General features: G+C 45.4%; 1 protein-coding gene across 1 annotated transcript in view; it reads left to right on the forward strand.

The window, feature by feature from the left end:
- The first annotated feature begins 11,161 nt into the window (after positions 1–11,161).
- RNF149 (ring finger protein 149) overlaps positions 11,162–15,046 on the forward strand; it is a 95,041-nt gene continuing 91,156 nt past the window's right edge. The window contains exon 1 of the mRNA XM_088454181.1: positions 11,162–11,833. Within this exon, the coding sequence (XP_088310307.1) occupies positions 11,404–11,833 (430 nt within the window). The 5' untranslated portion in view covers positions 11,162–11,403. The remainder of the gene's footprint in view (positions 11,834–15,046) is intronic.

Genomic DNA, 15,046 nt, shown 5'->3' on the forward strand with positions numbered 1-15,046 from the left:
GAGCACCACCAACCATTAATAGGAAGCAATCTATGTTATTGCTCAAAAATTTAATTTACTTAACTGACGAATTCTTTTTCCAAAAACCGCTCCAAAATTGTCGGTTTCTTTTATGATTGAATTAGGTCAAGAACATCATTTTAAACTTATCCATCACTATTTTATTTGAAAAAAATATTTTTTTTAAAACACAGTATACCATAAAAATAGCACTTTTTATGTTATACTGTAGTGATGGCCATTGATAGCTGTACCATCGATGGTTCAACCATCGTTAGAAGCCATCAATTCTTTAGCGATTGGTCAAGGTCTGTGTAGATCACAACTGACGATGTTTCCTAAACATCGATTGAGGGGTTACCATCGATGGTGCAACATTGATAGCCACCAGCAATGGCAAACCACTTGTTTTCAGTCAGCCCATCGTTGGTTCACAAACCATCGATGGTTCGCAGACCATCGATGGTCGACTGCCATCCCTATTCAGAGGCTCTGTGATATCTATCGATATATATATATATGTATACAGAGATATATCGAACATGTGTGTGTGTATATATATATGTATATATCTATATATATATATATATATATAAATATATTACACATATATTTGCACACACGTGTATATATATATATATATATATATATACACACATACACGTATATATATATATATATATATATATATATATACACATACACGTGTATATATATATATATATATACGCATACACATATATATATATATATAAATATATATACACATACACACACACACATACATACACATATATATATATGTATACATATATATATATGTACATACCTACACGTGTATATATATATATATATATATATATACATACATAAGTATAGATACATATATATACATATGTATGTACACATATATATATATATGTACACACATATATATATATATATATATATGTACATAGAAATATATATATATATATATATACACATGTATATATATATATAATATATGTATATATATATATATTGTGATAGGATCATTGGTAAAGTGGTCGGTGGCAGGTACATTTGTCCCAGATTCCTGTCTTATGTGTTTTAAACCCCCAGGAGAAAGTCTGCAGTGTAGCAGGCTTGAGTTTCGGCTTTTTGAAAAGCCAGTTTGGGACCTGGGGGTTGTGGGTGAGAGAGGAGGGAGGGCTCCACCCACGGCCACTCCAGGTTTTGGTTCTCGCAGCCTGGTAACAGGCTTGTTAGGGTTTCCACCTGAGAGTGGCCAATATAAGCCTAGTGTGTTGAGGGCTGATTGTCTCACCTGGGAGAGCAGACAGGGAGTTTGCTCAGAGACACTTGAAAACCTAACTGTAAGTGTTGTGCTGTGCCCTTGTTGCTGGTGAGGGCATTAGGCCCTGCCAGGTTCTGGTAGTGAGGGAACTACCTGTGAAGTTAGTGCCCCGACAGGGCTAGGATTTTTGTTTATGTTTTCTTTATGTTGTTTCTGACATTGTACAATAAAGACTGGCGCCGACCAGCTTGTACTTGCATCCAGTCTGGCGTACTGTTTCCCAGCTGCTGTGTGTGAAAGGAAGGAGTCCTCTACCCAGGAGAGGGACCCCCTAACCTAACTGTGTCACAATATGGTGGAGAACGCGGGCAACCACACACACTGAAGTTGCAGCAAGAGGAAAACTTTCTGTTTAAAAATTAAAGGGACAGACACCCAATTTGTGAGTGTGGAAATAACACTGTGTCCTTGGAGTCCCATAGAGGAGGCGTCAGCCAATGCTCAGAGAGGCAAGGTTCAGCTTCCAACCTACACCCCAGGACAAAATGAAGGACATTATTAAGGCCTTGCTCCAAGCTACAGCAGATCAGCAGGAGACAAACAAACTTCAGCAGGAGACGAACAAACTTCAGCAGGAATCTACCTGGGCTCAGCAGGAATCCACCAAGGTGCAACTGTTGACCCAGAGACAACAACAGGTCACCATCGAGGAAACCCACCAGGCCTTAGCGGAAAACAGCCAGGCCATAAAAGAGGTGGTACAGCACCTGGTCGCCCGGCCCAGAGATGTTGCTACTGGTCCTCCCACCACCACTCACTCCGTACGAGCCAGTCACTTCCTCCAAAAGATGACTTTGGGCAATGATGTGGAGGCCTATCTCGCCGCATTTGAAAGAACGGCCGAAAGGGAGAGTTGGCCCAAGGAGCAGTGGGCAAGTCTGGTGGCCCCTTTTTTGTCTGGGGAGCCACAAAAGGCCTATTTCGACTTATGCCTGGCTGATGCCAAGGACTATAAAAAACTAAAACAGGAGATCCTAACTCGCTTGGGAGTCACCACCTTTGTTCGTGCCCAACGGGTCCACCGCTGGGAGTTCCATATGGACAAGCCTCCACGTTCGCAGATGCATGACCTCGTCCATCTGTCCTCAAAATGGCTACAGCCCGAGACGCTGACGGGACCACAGATCGTGGAAAGGGTCGTGATGGACCGGTAACTGCGATCGTTACCTGCGACTCTGCGCAAGTGGGTGAGCCATGCAGACCCTAAGTCCGTGGACCAGTTGGTCGAGCTGGTGGAGAGGTACGTGGTGGCTGAGGAGCTGATGAGTATGCCCCACCGAGCCCCGATGGCACACCGGCGAACTCCCACAGACACTGGTAAGACTGTTCCAGGGGAGAAGGGTGCTGGGCGGTGGAATGTACCTAAGACTGAGGGTGTAGAACCTGGAGACAGGCCTGCCAGGCCAGGAAGGTTCTTGCCCCGTAAACGACTAGACATTAATATGACTCAGTGTTTCCGATGTGGTGGCTTCGGCCATATTGCCGCTAATTGTTCACTTACAACTGAACCTATGCAATGTGATACTGCTCATGTCTACCGCAGGGGGTCTTTCTTTGCACAGACAGCCTGTACGGCTGACCGGCAGGCTGAGACTGATAAGCACATGTGTGTACTCACTGTAGATGGCAACCGAGTAGAGGCACTGTTAGACTCTGGTAGCTTGGTGACACTTATAAAAGCTGAGCTGGTGAACCCCTTGAAGCATACAGGGAAAACTGTTGGTGTGACCTGCATACATGGGGATACTCGATATTATGTTACGGCCGAGGTGAACATCGAGACACCATGTGGCTCTGCTATAGTTTCTGTGGGTTTGGTGCATGGTCTGGTTTACGATGCAATATTGGGGAGAGACTTTGCTCACTTCTGGAAGTTGTGGGAAAGCCGTTTTGTTCCAGAGGTGAACAACCCCGATCCATTTGAGAAGGTTGTCGATGTAGTGGAGGAGGGAGTTTCTTCTGAGTCAGAGTTATTCCCTTTTTCTACTATGGTTGGCGAACTAGAGAATGCGGAACGTGACGGTGGCCCGCCAACTGATGTGCCTCCCATTGAGGTGGGAAGTGTTGTTGGGCCAGGTGATCGTCTGCCTGATTTAGAGGTCAGAAGAGAGGTCTTTGCCGTGGAGCAGTTGAATGACCCTACTTTGGTAAAAGCCAGGGAGAATGTAAAAGTAGTTGATGGTAAACCCGTAGACCCTGATAGTCCTTTGTCCTATCCCCACATGGCAATGTGGCAGGATTTGTTATATCAGGTGACTAAGAAGGGGGAAGATATTGTGGAACAACTAATAGTTCCCAAAGCCTACAGAAGAACAGTGTTGGATCTGGCCCATGGTCATATAACGGCAGGCCATCTAGGGGTAGAGAAAACCACTGAGCGAATAATGCAGAGGTTTTTCTGGCCCGGGCTTCATAAAGAGGTGTCTGACTTTTGTGCATCCTGCCCTGAGTGTCAGTATCATGCTCCCAGGCCACATTTTAAGGGTCCACTAGTTCCATTGCCTATTATAGAGGTGCCGTTTGAAAGAATAGCAATGGATTTGGTTGGACCCTTAATGAAGTCTGCCAGGGGACACCAGTATATTCTGGTCATAATGGATTACGCTACCAGGTACCCGGAAGCGATCGCGTTGCGCAATACGTCAACCAAGACCATTGCCAGAGAGCTAGTTCATGTCTTTAGCAGGCTGGGTATACCCAAGGAGATACTAACTGACCAGGGTACACCGTTTATGTCAAAAGTCATGAAAGAGTTATGTCGCCTGTTCAAAATTGAACAGTTAAGAACTTCGGTTTATCACCCCCAAACCGATGGGCTGGTCGAGAGGTTTAACAAGACGTTAAAACACATGCTTAGGAAAGTGGTCGACAAGGATGGTAGGGATTGGGATTACTTATTGCCGTATTTATTGTTGGCCATAAGAGAAGTTCCCCAGTCCTCCACCGGGTTTTCACCCTTCGACTTGTTGTATGGGAGACACCCAAGGGGGTTACTAGACATTGCCATAGAGACATGGGAGGGGCAGTCTAGTCCTTACAAAACCGTGATTGAGTATGTTTCTCAAATGCAGGAGAGAATTGCTGTGGTAGTGCCGATAGTGAGAGAGCACCTGGAACAGGCTCAACAGGCACAGCAGAGGGTATACAACCGCAATGCTCGGTTACGCAGCTTTGCTCCTGGGGACAGAGTGTTAGTATTGGTTCACACTGTGGAAAATAAACTTTTGGCTAAATGGCGAGGGCCCTTTGAAATTTTAGAAAGAGTGGGGCAGGTCAATTACAAAGTTTACCAGCCGGGGAAAAGAATGCCGGAACAGATATACCATATAAATCTGTTAAAGCCCTGGAAAGATAGAACGGCACTGTCGGCCGTCCGAGCCCCTCCCGTAAATCCAGGGCCCTTAGTTCCCGAAGTGACAGTGGTAAAAACCCTGTCGGCAATTCAACAACAAGAGGTCAAGGAGTTTCTGATCAGAAATAGGGTGCTGTTCTCTGACGTACCTGGGAAAACCTCGGTCATTAAACATGACATCATCACTGACCCAGGGGTTAAAGTTAATCTAAAGCCCTATAGGTTGCCAGAAGCACAAAGAGAATCGGTGTTGAAAGAAATTAAAAATATGCTAGAGTTAGGGGTTATTGAAGAATCACATAGTGAATGGTCAAGTCCCATTGTGTTGATTCCAAAGCCCGACGGGAGTGTGTGTTTCTGCAATGACTTCCGAAAGTTGAACAGTGTTTCAAATTTCGATGCCTACCCGATGCCAAGAGTGGATGAATTGATTGAGAGACTAGGGACGGCAAGGTATTTAACCACTCTTGACCTAACCAAAGGGTATTGGCAAGTACCGTTAACCGAGAGTGCCAAACAAAAGACAGCTGTTTCAGCGCCAGAGGGCTACATGGGGCACCTGCTACCTTCCAAAGAATGATGGACAGGATTCTAAGGCCCCATAGACGGTATGCGGCTGCTTATCTGGATGACGTGGTCATTCATAGTCCTGAATGGCAGTCTCACTTACCCAGGGTACAAGCAGTTTTGGACTCCATCTATAAGGCAGGTTTGACAGCAAACCCAAAAAAGTGTTGTCTAGGCATGGAGGAAGTAAAATATCTGGGATACACCATTGGCAGAGGCCTGATAAAGCCTCAGCTCAATAAAGTTGATGCCATACAAAATTGGCCACGGCCTCTGAATAAGAAGCAGGTGAGAGCCTTCTTGGGAATTACGGGGTACTACAGGAGGTTTATACCCAACTTTGCCACCATGGCAGTCCCACTGACTGACCTGACCAAAGGCAAACAAAAAGTCATGGTAGAATGGAGTCCTGAGGCGGAGAAAGCTTTTCAGGAGTTGAAAGTAGCGTTGTGTTCCCAACCAGTCCTGATGACTCCTAATTTTGACAGGGAATTCATAGTACAAACCGATGCATCAGAAGTAGGTATAGGAGCGGTACTGTCCCAGAACAAGGAGGGTGAGGAACACCCTATTTTCTATCTAAGCAGAAAGTTGAATGTACATGAGAGAAACTATGCCACAGTGGAGAAGGAGGCGTTGGCCATAAAGTGGGCGTTAGAGGCTCTCAGGTACTACTTGGTTGGAAGAAAGTTCAAATTGATCACTGACCATGCCCCTTTGAAGTGGATGTCCGAAAATAAAGACAGTAATGCGAGAATTATGAGATTGTTCTTGGTGTTACAAACTTTTACATTTTCAGTGGAACACAGGCCAGGAAGCCAGCTGGCCAATGCTGACGCGTTGTCACGCGTTCATTGTTTGGGGGCTTCAATTGTTCCGCCCCATAGGTCGAAACAAAGGGGGGGGATATGTGATAGGATCATTGGTAAAGTGGTCGGTGGCAGGTACATTTGTCCCAGATTCCTGTCTTATGTGTTTTAAACCCCCAGGAGAAAGTCTGCAGTGTAGCAGGCTTGAGTTACGGCTTTTTGAAAAGCCGGTTTGGGACCTGGGGGTTGTGGGTGAGAGGAGAGGGAGGGCTCCACCCACGGCCACTCCAGGTTTTGGTTCTCGCAGCCTGGTAACAGGCTTGTTAGGGTTTCCACCTGAGAGTGGCCAATATAAGCCTAGTGTGTTGAGGGCTGATTGTCTCACCTGGGAGAGCAGACAGGGAGTTTGCTCAGAGACACTTGAAAACCTAACTGTAAGTGTTGTGCTGTGCCCTTGTTGCTGGTGAGGGCATTAGGCCCTGCCAGGTTCTGGTAGTGAGGGAACTACCTGTGAAGTTAGTGCCCCGACAGGGCTAGGATTTTTGTTTATGTTTTCTTTATGTTGTTTCTGACATTGTACAATAAAGACTGGCGCCGACCAGCTTGTACTTGCATCCAGTCTGGCGTACTGTTTCCCAGCTGCTGTGTGTGAAAGGAAGGAGTCCTCTACCCAGGAGAGGGACCCCCTAACCTAACTGTGTCACAATATATATATACGTACACACACATATATATATATATATATATACATACACATATATATATATACACACACACATATATATATATATATAATATATATAATGGTCCTTATAAAATCGGGCATCATTGGGGAGGAGCTGAGGCCCAATGGAGTGTGCTGGGCTACCTGGAAGCAGCAGCCAAAGCTGCGGCTGCTGCTCCTTCACACACAGTGATCACTATGTGATCACTGTAGTTCCGGAGCCGCAGCGGGAGGGTGTCCCGCTAGCGGCCCGGATACACAGCAGCGGCGGCGGCTACCAGATTGGCTAGACGTATTCTGTCTTTACCTAAGACGGAGGAGGGTTTTGCATTTCCAGACCTAGAATTGTACCAGTGGGCAGGTATTTTATGTCAGCTTGGGGTTTGGTTTGATTTGGAGGTTCCTAAACCATGGGTACTTTTAGAGCGGAATATGTCTCATTCTTTTTCATTATCTGATTTACTATGGTTACCGCATAACTGTAAAAGCCAGTTGCCTTCTTTCTCAGTGGCAATATGTGCCTCTGTATCTGCATGGCGTAAAACTGTAGCTAGATTGAATAAGTTTCACCTTCCCACTACTAACCTTACTTTGAAAAGTATAGCAGTTTTGATTCCTGATTTTAAATTTGATACATGGGTGGCTCAGGGGGCGATCTCATTGAATGATGTAATGTCTAATGGTGTAATTCTCCCGTTTTCAAGAATTGTATTCTATTTCATCAAGAGATTTCTATAAATATTTACAGTTACGCCATTGGTTGCACAGTTTAGAATTAGGCTCTTTGCAGACTACCCCAAAATATATTTTTGAGAGACTTACCTCGGGGGATATAAGAAAAGTATCTCTTGGTGGTATAGTTTATTGGTAGGTGCTTCCAAACCTGTAACTTTTCCGGCTCTCTTGAAATGGGAATCTGATCTGTCTAGGTCTCTTACGGAAGATGACTGGGGCTTAATTTTCAAATCGTGCTTCCATGTTTCTAAATGTATTTCACATGTGGAAATGTTTTATAAACTTATTCACAGGTATGTATTTAACTCCCGACAGGCTTCATAAAATCTGGCCTTCTCTTCCTAACCAATGCTGGCGCAAATGCGGTCAAATTGGGGGTATTTATTATGTATTTTGGGCGTGTCAAAATAGAATATATCGTGGCGTCATGTATTTCTGTTAATCTTCAAAGTGACTGCTATACCTCCAGACCCCTTTTTAGCACTATTTCATGTTTACCAGGGCAATATTTCTTTGGGGGATAAGTATGTGATGGGGCATATTTTACTTGCCACTAAGGGCCTGATTCAGGCTCGCTCTGAAACAGGGTGGATTTTTTTTTAAAAATCCGCCTCCAGGCCGCACGCATAGCTCTGGGTGACCACCCACAGCTTTTGCGAGTGGCCTGCTGATGGTCACGATTATCGCGACCATCGGGCTTGCGACGACACCCTTGTGGTAGGGTCTCAGTTCCCGCAAGCCCGAGTGAACTTCCTGCTCTAATAGAGCAGGAAGTTCACTACTGACACCACAAATGTCAGTAGGGCCGCCCACAAACGGCAGGTGCTCCTTCGGGAACGCCTCTGTTTGTCCATACACCCCCCCCTCCACGCCTACAAAACGGGGCGAGCTGTCGATCAACATCGACAGCCACCCCGTTTTGTAGCGAGCCTCGGAGCGAGTGAAGTTCTCACTCGCTCCAGGGCTCGCGCACGCGCATTGTGCACGCCGCGCGTGCACACTGGCCGACCATCGTCTGAATCAGGCCCTAAGTCTCTTATTGCTTATCATTGGCATTCAGACGTTATACCAAAATTAAATGATATAGAGGATAAAATACAAGCCCATTGCAATTTTGAGATAGTGGGAGTCTCATATTGCACCTCAGTTAAGAATCCATTAATGATTTGGTTCAGTTGGAGTGAATATCGAGCAGAGGGCCTGATTCAGACCGCTCGCAAGCGGGTCGATGGTGGGCCAGTGCGCACGTGCGAGAGCCCCGGAGTGAGCGCAAAAAGAACTTGCTCCGGCGCTCGCATCCAAAAGGGGCGGCTGTCGATGTTGATCGACAGTTCACCCCGTTTGGAAGGCGGGGAGGCTGGGCAAAGGGAGGCGTTCCTGCAGGAACGCCTGAAGTTTGTGGCGGCCCTACTGACATCACTCGTGATGTCAGTAGGTAGATTTCCTGCTCTATTAGAGCAGGAGGTCCACTGGGGCTTGCGGCCACGAGACCCTACAGTAAGGGTCTCATCACAAACCCGATGGTCGCGATGGTCTTGACCATCGCGACCATCACCTGGCCGCTCGCATAAGCTGTGGGTGGTCACTCACAGCTATGCGAGCGGCCAGGATGCCGCAACTTAAAACACAAGCGCCCGCCCTAATTCAAAGCGAGCGCTCGCTTTTTGCGAGCGGCTCCGAATCAGGCCCAGAGTCCCAACGCTCTCAGAGCATTGCTGGCCTTACTCTGCCGGTGTTAGATTCTCAATGGTGGGAGAATTTTATATGTCTGTTGTTTGATATATGTTTTATATTATATTGTTTATCTGTAGATAATTGTACGGTATGTTAACAGTACTTTGATATTTTTGTGATTTATGTTGATGTACTCTGGCCCTAGGGACAGGTTTTTCCCTGTGCCTATTCTTTATTTATATTATTATTATTTTATATATTTTGTGACGGAAACTAATAAAAATTTTATATTGAAAAAAAATAATTACATTTAGTTGGTTTTACACATACATATATACTTTGTTGTATATTTTGTTGCAATAGAAACAGAATTTGATGGCAGATAAGAACCACTTGGCCCATCTAGTCTGCCCCTTTTCATGTATCCTTTAGGCAACTTCAACCCTATTTGCTCCTTACGTCTCTCTTAAGGATATTTTTATGCCTAATAGTTCTTTCAAGTATACAAAACCAACGTTTTCTCGGTTGGACAGGCTGGATTGTTTTCTCTAGTGCAGGTTCCAACCCTACCTTTTCTGACTGCATGTAGTAATGCAGGGAAGCGAGCAGAATGACTGGGGTGCTATCAGCACTCCTATCTTAAAGATAGGGCATAGTTGTGCAGGCAGATGTATGAACGGTCAATTGCACTGACTGTTCCGACAACTGCAACTATCGATTTCGATTGCTGCAGCTGTCGTTGCATGCATAGCTCTGTCTCTGGCTGTTGGGTCCGACAGCCAGGGATTGTGCATTCAAAAAAACTATACTTTTTTTTTCCCAATAACGCAGTGGGTGTCCGTGGTGGGTTTCTGCCCGACGCATGCACAGATGCACTACAAGCGCCGGTCAGAAGCCAAAAGAGGGAGAGTACACTTCAACAACCAGGTAACACTTCCCTTTTCGACAAACCTACTGTTCATACATGCAGGCGGTGACTGCACCTGCTTCCCTGCGATAAAAAGGGAAGCAGGTCCAGGCATTTACTGCATGATAGCCACCTCCTTCATAGATCTCCCCTTGTTAGATAAATGACAGTAGCAGATTGGTTGCTATGGGCAACTTCTCCACTTTATCTGACTCGAAGGTTTGATACATCTCCCCTATGTGAGGACTCAGTAATTAGTATATTACTGCAGGAGCCCATTCCTTATATACACAGCCAGCCTGGGGGCTGCAGCCATCGAGTGCCACTGCCACCCAGAGAGCCCATCACTAGGAAGTGGTACAGAACTGCCAAGCAGGTGACATCACTCTCGACATTCTTTAGGCAACGCCTGCAGGTAAAGTAATCGCTGTCTGCCAACAGCTACATCACTGCCTGACAGGAGCACGCTCCGCCCTTAGTTACCCTTCCGTGGGCTATTTCAGACTAAACGGTTTTATCCGGACGGCAATAAAAGCATTTTTTTCCCTATAGATCGTAGACCGTGGATGGCAGCCGTCCTTGTCAGTGGTTATTCACGGCTGTAACACAGCAACTGTGCCGTGTTCATGCCTTCTGAAAGCATCCATGTATTTACATACTTGACTTAGGGGTCTATTTACTAAGCAGTGTTAGGAGACAGAGTGAAAAGTGATAAGGAAGTGATAAGGTGCCAGCCAATCAGCTCCCAACTGTCATTTTTCAAACACAGCCTGTGAGATGACAGTAGGGAGCTGATTGGCTGGCACCTTATCACTTACTTATCAATTTTCACTCTGTCTCCTAACACTGCTTAGTAAATAGACCCGTAAAAATACTATACGCCAAAAAAAGCCCATTTTCTTTTTCTGTCCTGATAAAACTATTTAGTCTGAAATAGCCCTTAGTGCTCACTGTGCGGTGGGACAAATTTTTTTTTTTGGTGGACTTTATGGGTATGGCATCGCACTTCCGCCCACACCCTACGTCCCTTCCAGCTACAAATACTGAAGGGGAGGAGCCGGTGTGGTGAGAGGGGCGGAGTAGTGGAGGATGCAGCTGTACCTGTATGATTACACCAGCAGCAGTACCAGTGACAGGAGGGGACCGGCAGCGCTGTGTGGGGGAAGCACAGGAGGAAAGGGGAAGACAAGGAGGTGACACAGCAGCTGCAGCCTCTATCAATCTCACCTCCGTGCCCCGGCACAGTGCGGCGGCGGTGAACGCGTCCATGCCCTCTTCTGTCATCAGGCGCTGAGGATGCCGGTCTGGCTGTACGTGTGCTCGGTGCTGTGTGCGCTGTACTCTGGCTCCTCCGGCCGCCCGCTGGAATGGTTCACTGCCCTGGTGCGCACGGAGTACACGGAGCCGCTGACGAACAACACGGTGCAGGGCACCACGGCGAGCGGCCGCTATGGAGACAGCTCCCCTAAGGATAACGTTCAGGGCCTGGTGGGGTTCCCGAGGGATCCCGGACATCTGGAGGCCTGTGACCCTCACACCCAGTACACGGTGCCCGGCATGAGCACCGAGGCCATGGAGGAGGGCGAGCCCTGGATAGCGCTGGTAGCTCGGGGAGCCTGCACCTTCAAGGATAAAGTGGTGAACGCGGCCCGCAGGAAGGCAGCAGCTGTGGTTATTTTCAACGAGCTGAAGAGTGGCAATGCCACGGTACCCATGGCTCACCTAGGTAGGCAAGTGGCAACTAACCCTTCCCGGTGCTCTCTCCTCACACCTGGTACTTCTACTTACTCTGTTACTGTACTGTGTGTAATGTTATTGTGTGCCCGGGAAGTGTTCCCTGCCACACTACTCTGTTTATACTTGTACTTTGGTGTGTGTGTGTGTCTCTCTCTCTCTGGCCAGGATGTACTAACATTGGCGCTACTTAGCACCAGTCACCGCATCCCTACCGATTGCTTATGTACTAACATATGCGATCAGTACCGCAAAGAACAGCTCTTCCGATAAGAGCTGTCCTTTGCGACCCGCTTTTCGCCGTGGACTTCCGGGTTTATGACCCCGGAGTCTATCTGCGCATATGCAGACTGATGTGGTGGCCGCGGGGCATGCTGGGAGTGATCCAATTGGATCCCTCATACCAGCACGATGCAGTAGAAGCCCAGCAACGCCAGCAAAAGCTGCCGTTATCCTCCGCATCGGAGAGCCAGTAGCCAGGGCATAGTACATACGGAAAATGAGGTAAAACCCAGAAAATGGGGTTTTTACCGCATTTGTCCTGTAGTACATCCCGGCTCTCTTACAGTAAATTGTCGATATGTGCACAGTTGGCACGCTGTATTGAATTGACCACTACGTGCACATATATGTATGCTGGTATATCTGTGATAGCTCCTCCACGTTAGATCATCCATACATTTGCCCATACATGTGATTTGCCACTTATGGTCCTAGTCTGTGTTCTTTAATTTGAGGTGGTTCTGATCTATATTTATATTTTTATTGCATATTAAATGTGAGCTTTAATGTACTATGGGGTGCACCCTTTATTTTTTGCATATAATATATAACACACGTGTCCTATTGGGAGTTTGTTGTTGCGACACCCAGTGTTTGTTTACACATTGCTTGTCATTTTCAATTTGTGCATTTAGAAAATAAACATGAGTTAAGGCTCATACATGCTCTGTGAGCGATTATCGTTAAGTGTTATCTCTTGAACTCCCGGGCTTAATGTCGGGAACGACATTGAGCATACACACTGAACTATATCGTTAATGATATTATTCAGTGACGTCATCCTGCCATATCCCCGAACTTGCAGAAACTGACGATATTGTCAGATTGTCCTGCAAGTTCAGGCGACAGCAGACATCATTAACGATCCGCGGGAGCGTGCATCGTTAACTATATCCTTATTGTCCATTTCTTTCACTTTATTGTCTAGTGTGTATGAGCCTTAATTTTTAAAACCTGCATAATCTGTGTGACTGTGCTAGCATTATATAGACATACAGTCTAATAAGTCCATTTTAATGTACATTTGTGTGCATGATATACCTGGTGTTATTTTAATCACGTTTGGAGAAAATCTTTTTTTTCTAATGTCATATTGTGTAATGTTAATACTTAACAAAATTCCCAAAGGTGGTATGTAATCTTGTTCACTATTCTTTGGTCAAGACACAAGCGGTGGCTTATTCTTGCTCCCTGCTTAATTATTGACCATATATTTTGGTTTTACAGGAACATAAGATATGAGGACAGCATTTGTGGTGGACTTGCTAATGTGCTTGTGCTAGTCTTCCAGCGCACACGCCCTAGAAGTGGGTTATGACTTTGCTGTACCTATACAGTTACTGTTGCAGGCAACGGTACTATATAGTCTGCACAGTATGTGATCATTTCATAATGCAAACTTATCCTTTCCAAAAATGAGAACAGGTGAGAGACCATTTATAATGGCATTACATGGCTCAGGCATCCAATACTTGTGCAGATGTTAGGCCTGCTACACACTTGGCCAATATAGTCACGATTTGCCATATCAGCACAACAAATTGTGCATATCGGCTAGTGTGTACGCACTGTTACGCTCTCTGGCGGGTTCTATGCGATGTCTTCCTGTTGGCCGTGCTGCACGGCCAACTGGAATATATCTCATGCGATTAGGTGACAATGATGTAGTGTGTACGGCCAACCGGATGACCAGACAATATATCTGTCCGATTTTGCCGGTTTTGATGGTCTATGTTGCCAGTGATCGTTGTAGTGTGAACGGGAGCAGCTATTAATCCTAAGCGATCAAACGATACAATATATTGTTCGGTCATATGTGATATTGGACAGTGTATAAGCTCAATATCATATGTTCTGGCCTTAAGGGAAATTGGATGTAAAATCGGTCCAATTGCAAGTCGTTCAGGTGTGTACCCACCTTTTAAAGCTAATTTAAGAAATACAAAATATGAGTGTTTACAATACATTTTTGTTTGAACAGATATTGATATTGATTTAGCTCTCAGAAGATTTGCATATTTTGGTGCTCTAAGGTTGTCTTTGGGTCACAGGTTGTAAAGTTGGTGTCTAGGAGTTCCAGGCTCATCTGCAAGCTGGCATCTGGGATTTTTTGTGTGCTTAAGGAGCAGTTAATATAGGTTCAGTAAGTGTGTGCAAAGTTCATTTTCTCTATAGAAGATGTATTTTATGTATTGCTGTTTATAGTAGGTTTTAGTCTTTAGAGAGAAGTTGCACAAAGCAGTTTGTGAGTGAAAACCGGTAGAGCCATAAGGAAACATCAGGGGATTGATGGTTCTCTGACATGACCTACTTGTAAACACCGTACTTTTACTACAGAAGTCATACTGTATGTTTAACTGTGGTAAATAAATAACCTGAGGTTTGGTTATTGAGGTCACTTTAGATTGGTGCTGTCCAACTTAATTTTTTATTTTGACCCAGCTAATTGAAAGACCAGGTACAGTCAGGTGCATAAATATTGGGACATTGACAGAATTTTCATATTTTGGCCTCTATTTACCACCACTATGGCTTTGAAATGAAACAAACAAGATGTGCTTTAACTGCAGACTTTCAGATTTAATTTGAGGGTAATTACATCCAAATCAGGTGAATGGTGTAGGAATTACAACAGTTTCTATAAGTGCCTCCCACTTTTTAAGGGGCCAAAAGTAATGGGACTATCAACTCAAAAGCTATTTCATGGACAGGTGTGGGCTATTCCCTCTTTATTTCATTATCAATTAAGCAGGTAAAAGGTCTGGAGTTGATTCTAGGTGTGACATTTGCATTGGGAATCAGTTGCTGTCGACTCTGAAAGTCTGCAGTTAAAGCACATCTTGTTTGTTTCATTTCAAGGCCATTGTGGTGGTGAATAGAGGCCAAAATATGAAAGTTCTGTCAATGTCCCAATATTTATGCA

This window comes from Taudactylus pleione, unplaced genomic scaffold (genome assembly GCF_031769625.1).
Source record: "Taudactylus pleione unplaced genomic scaffold, aTauple2 ptg000609l, whole genome shotgun sequence".
In the NCBI taxonomy this organism is placed as follows: domain Eukaryota; kingdom Metazoa; phylum Chordata; class Amphibia; order Anura; family Myobatrachidae; genus Taudactylus; species Taudactylus pleione.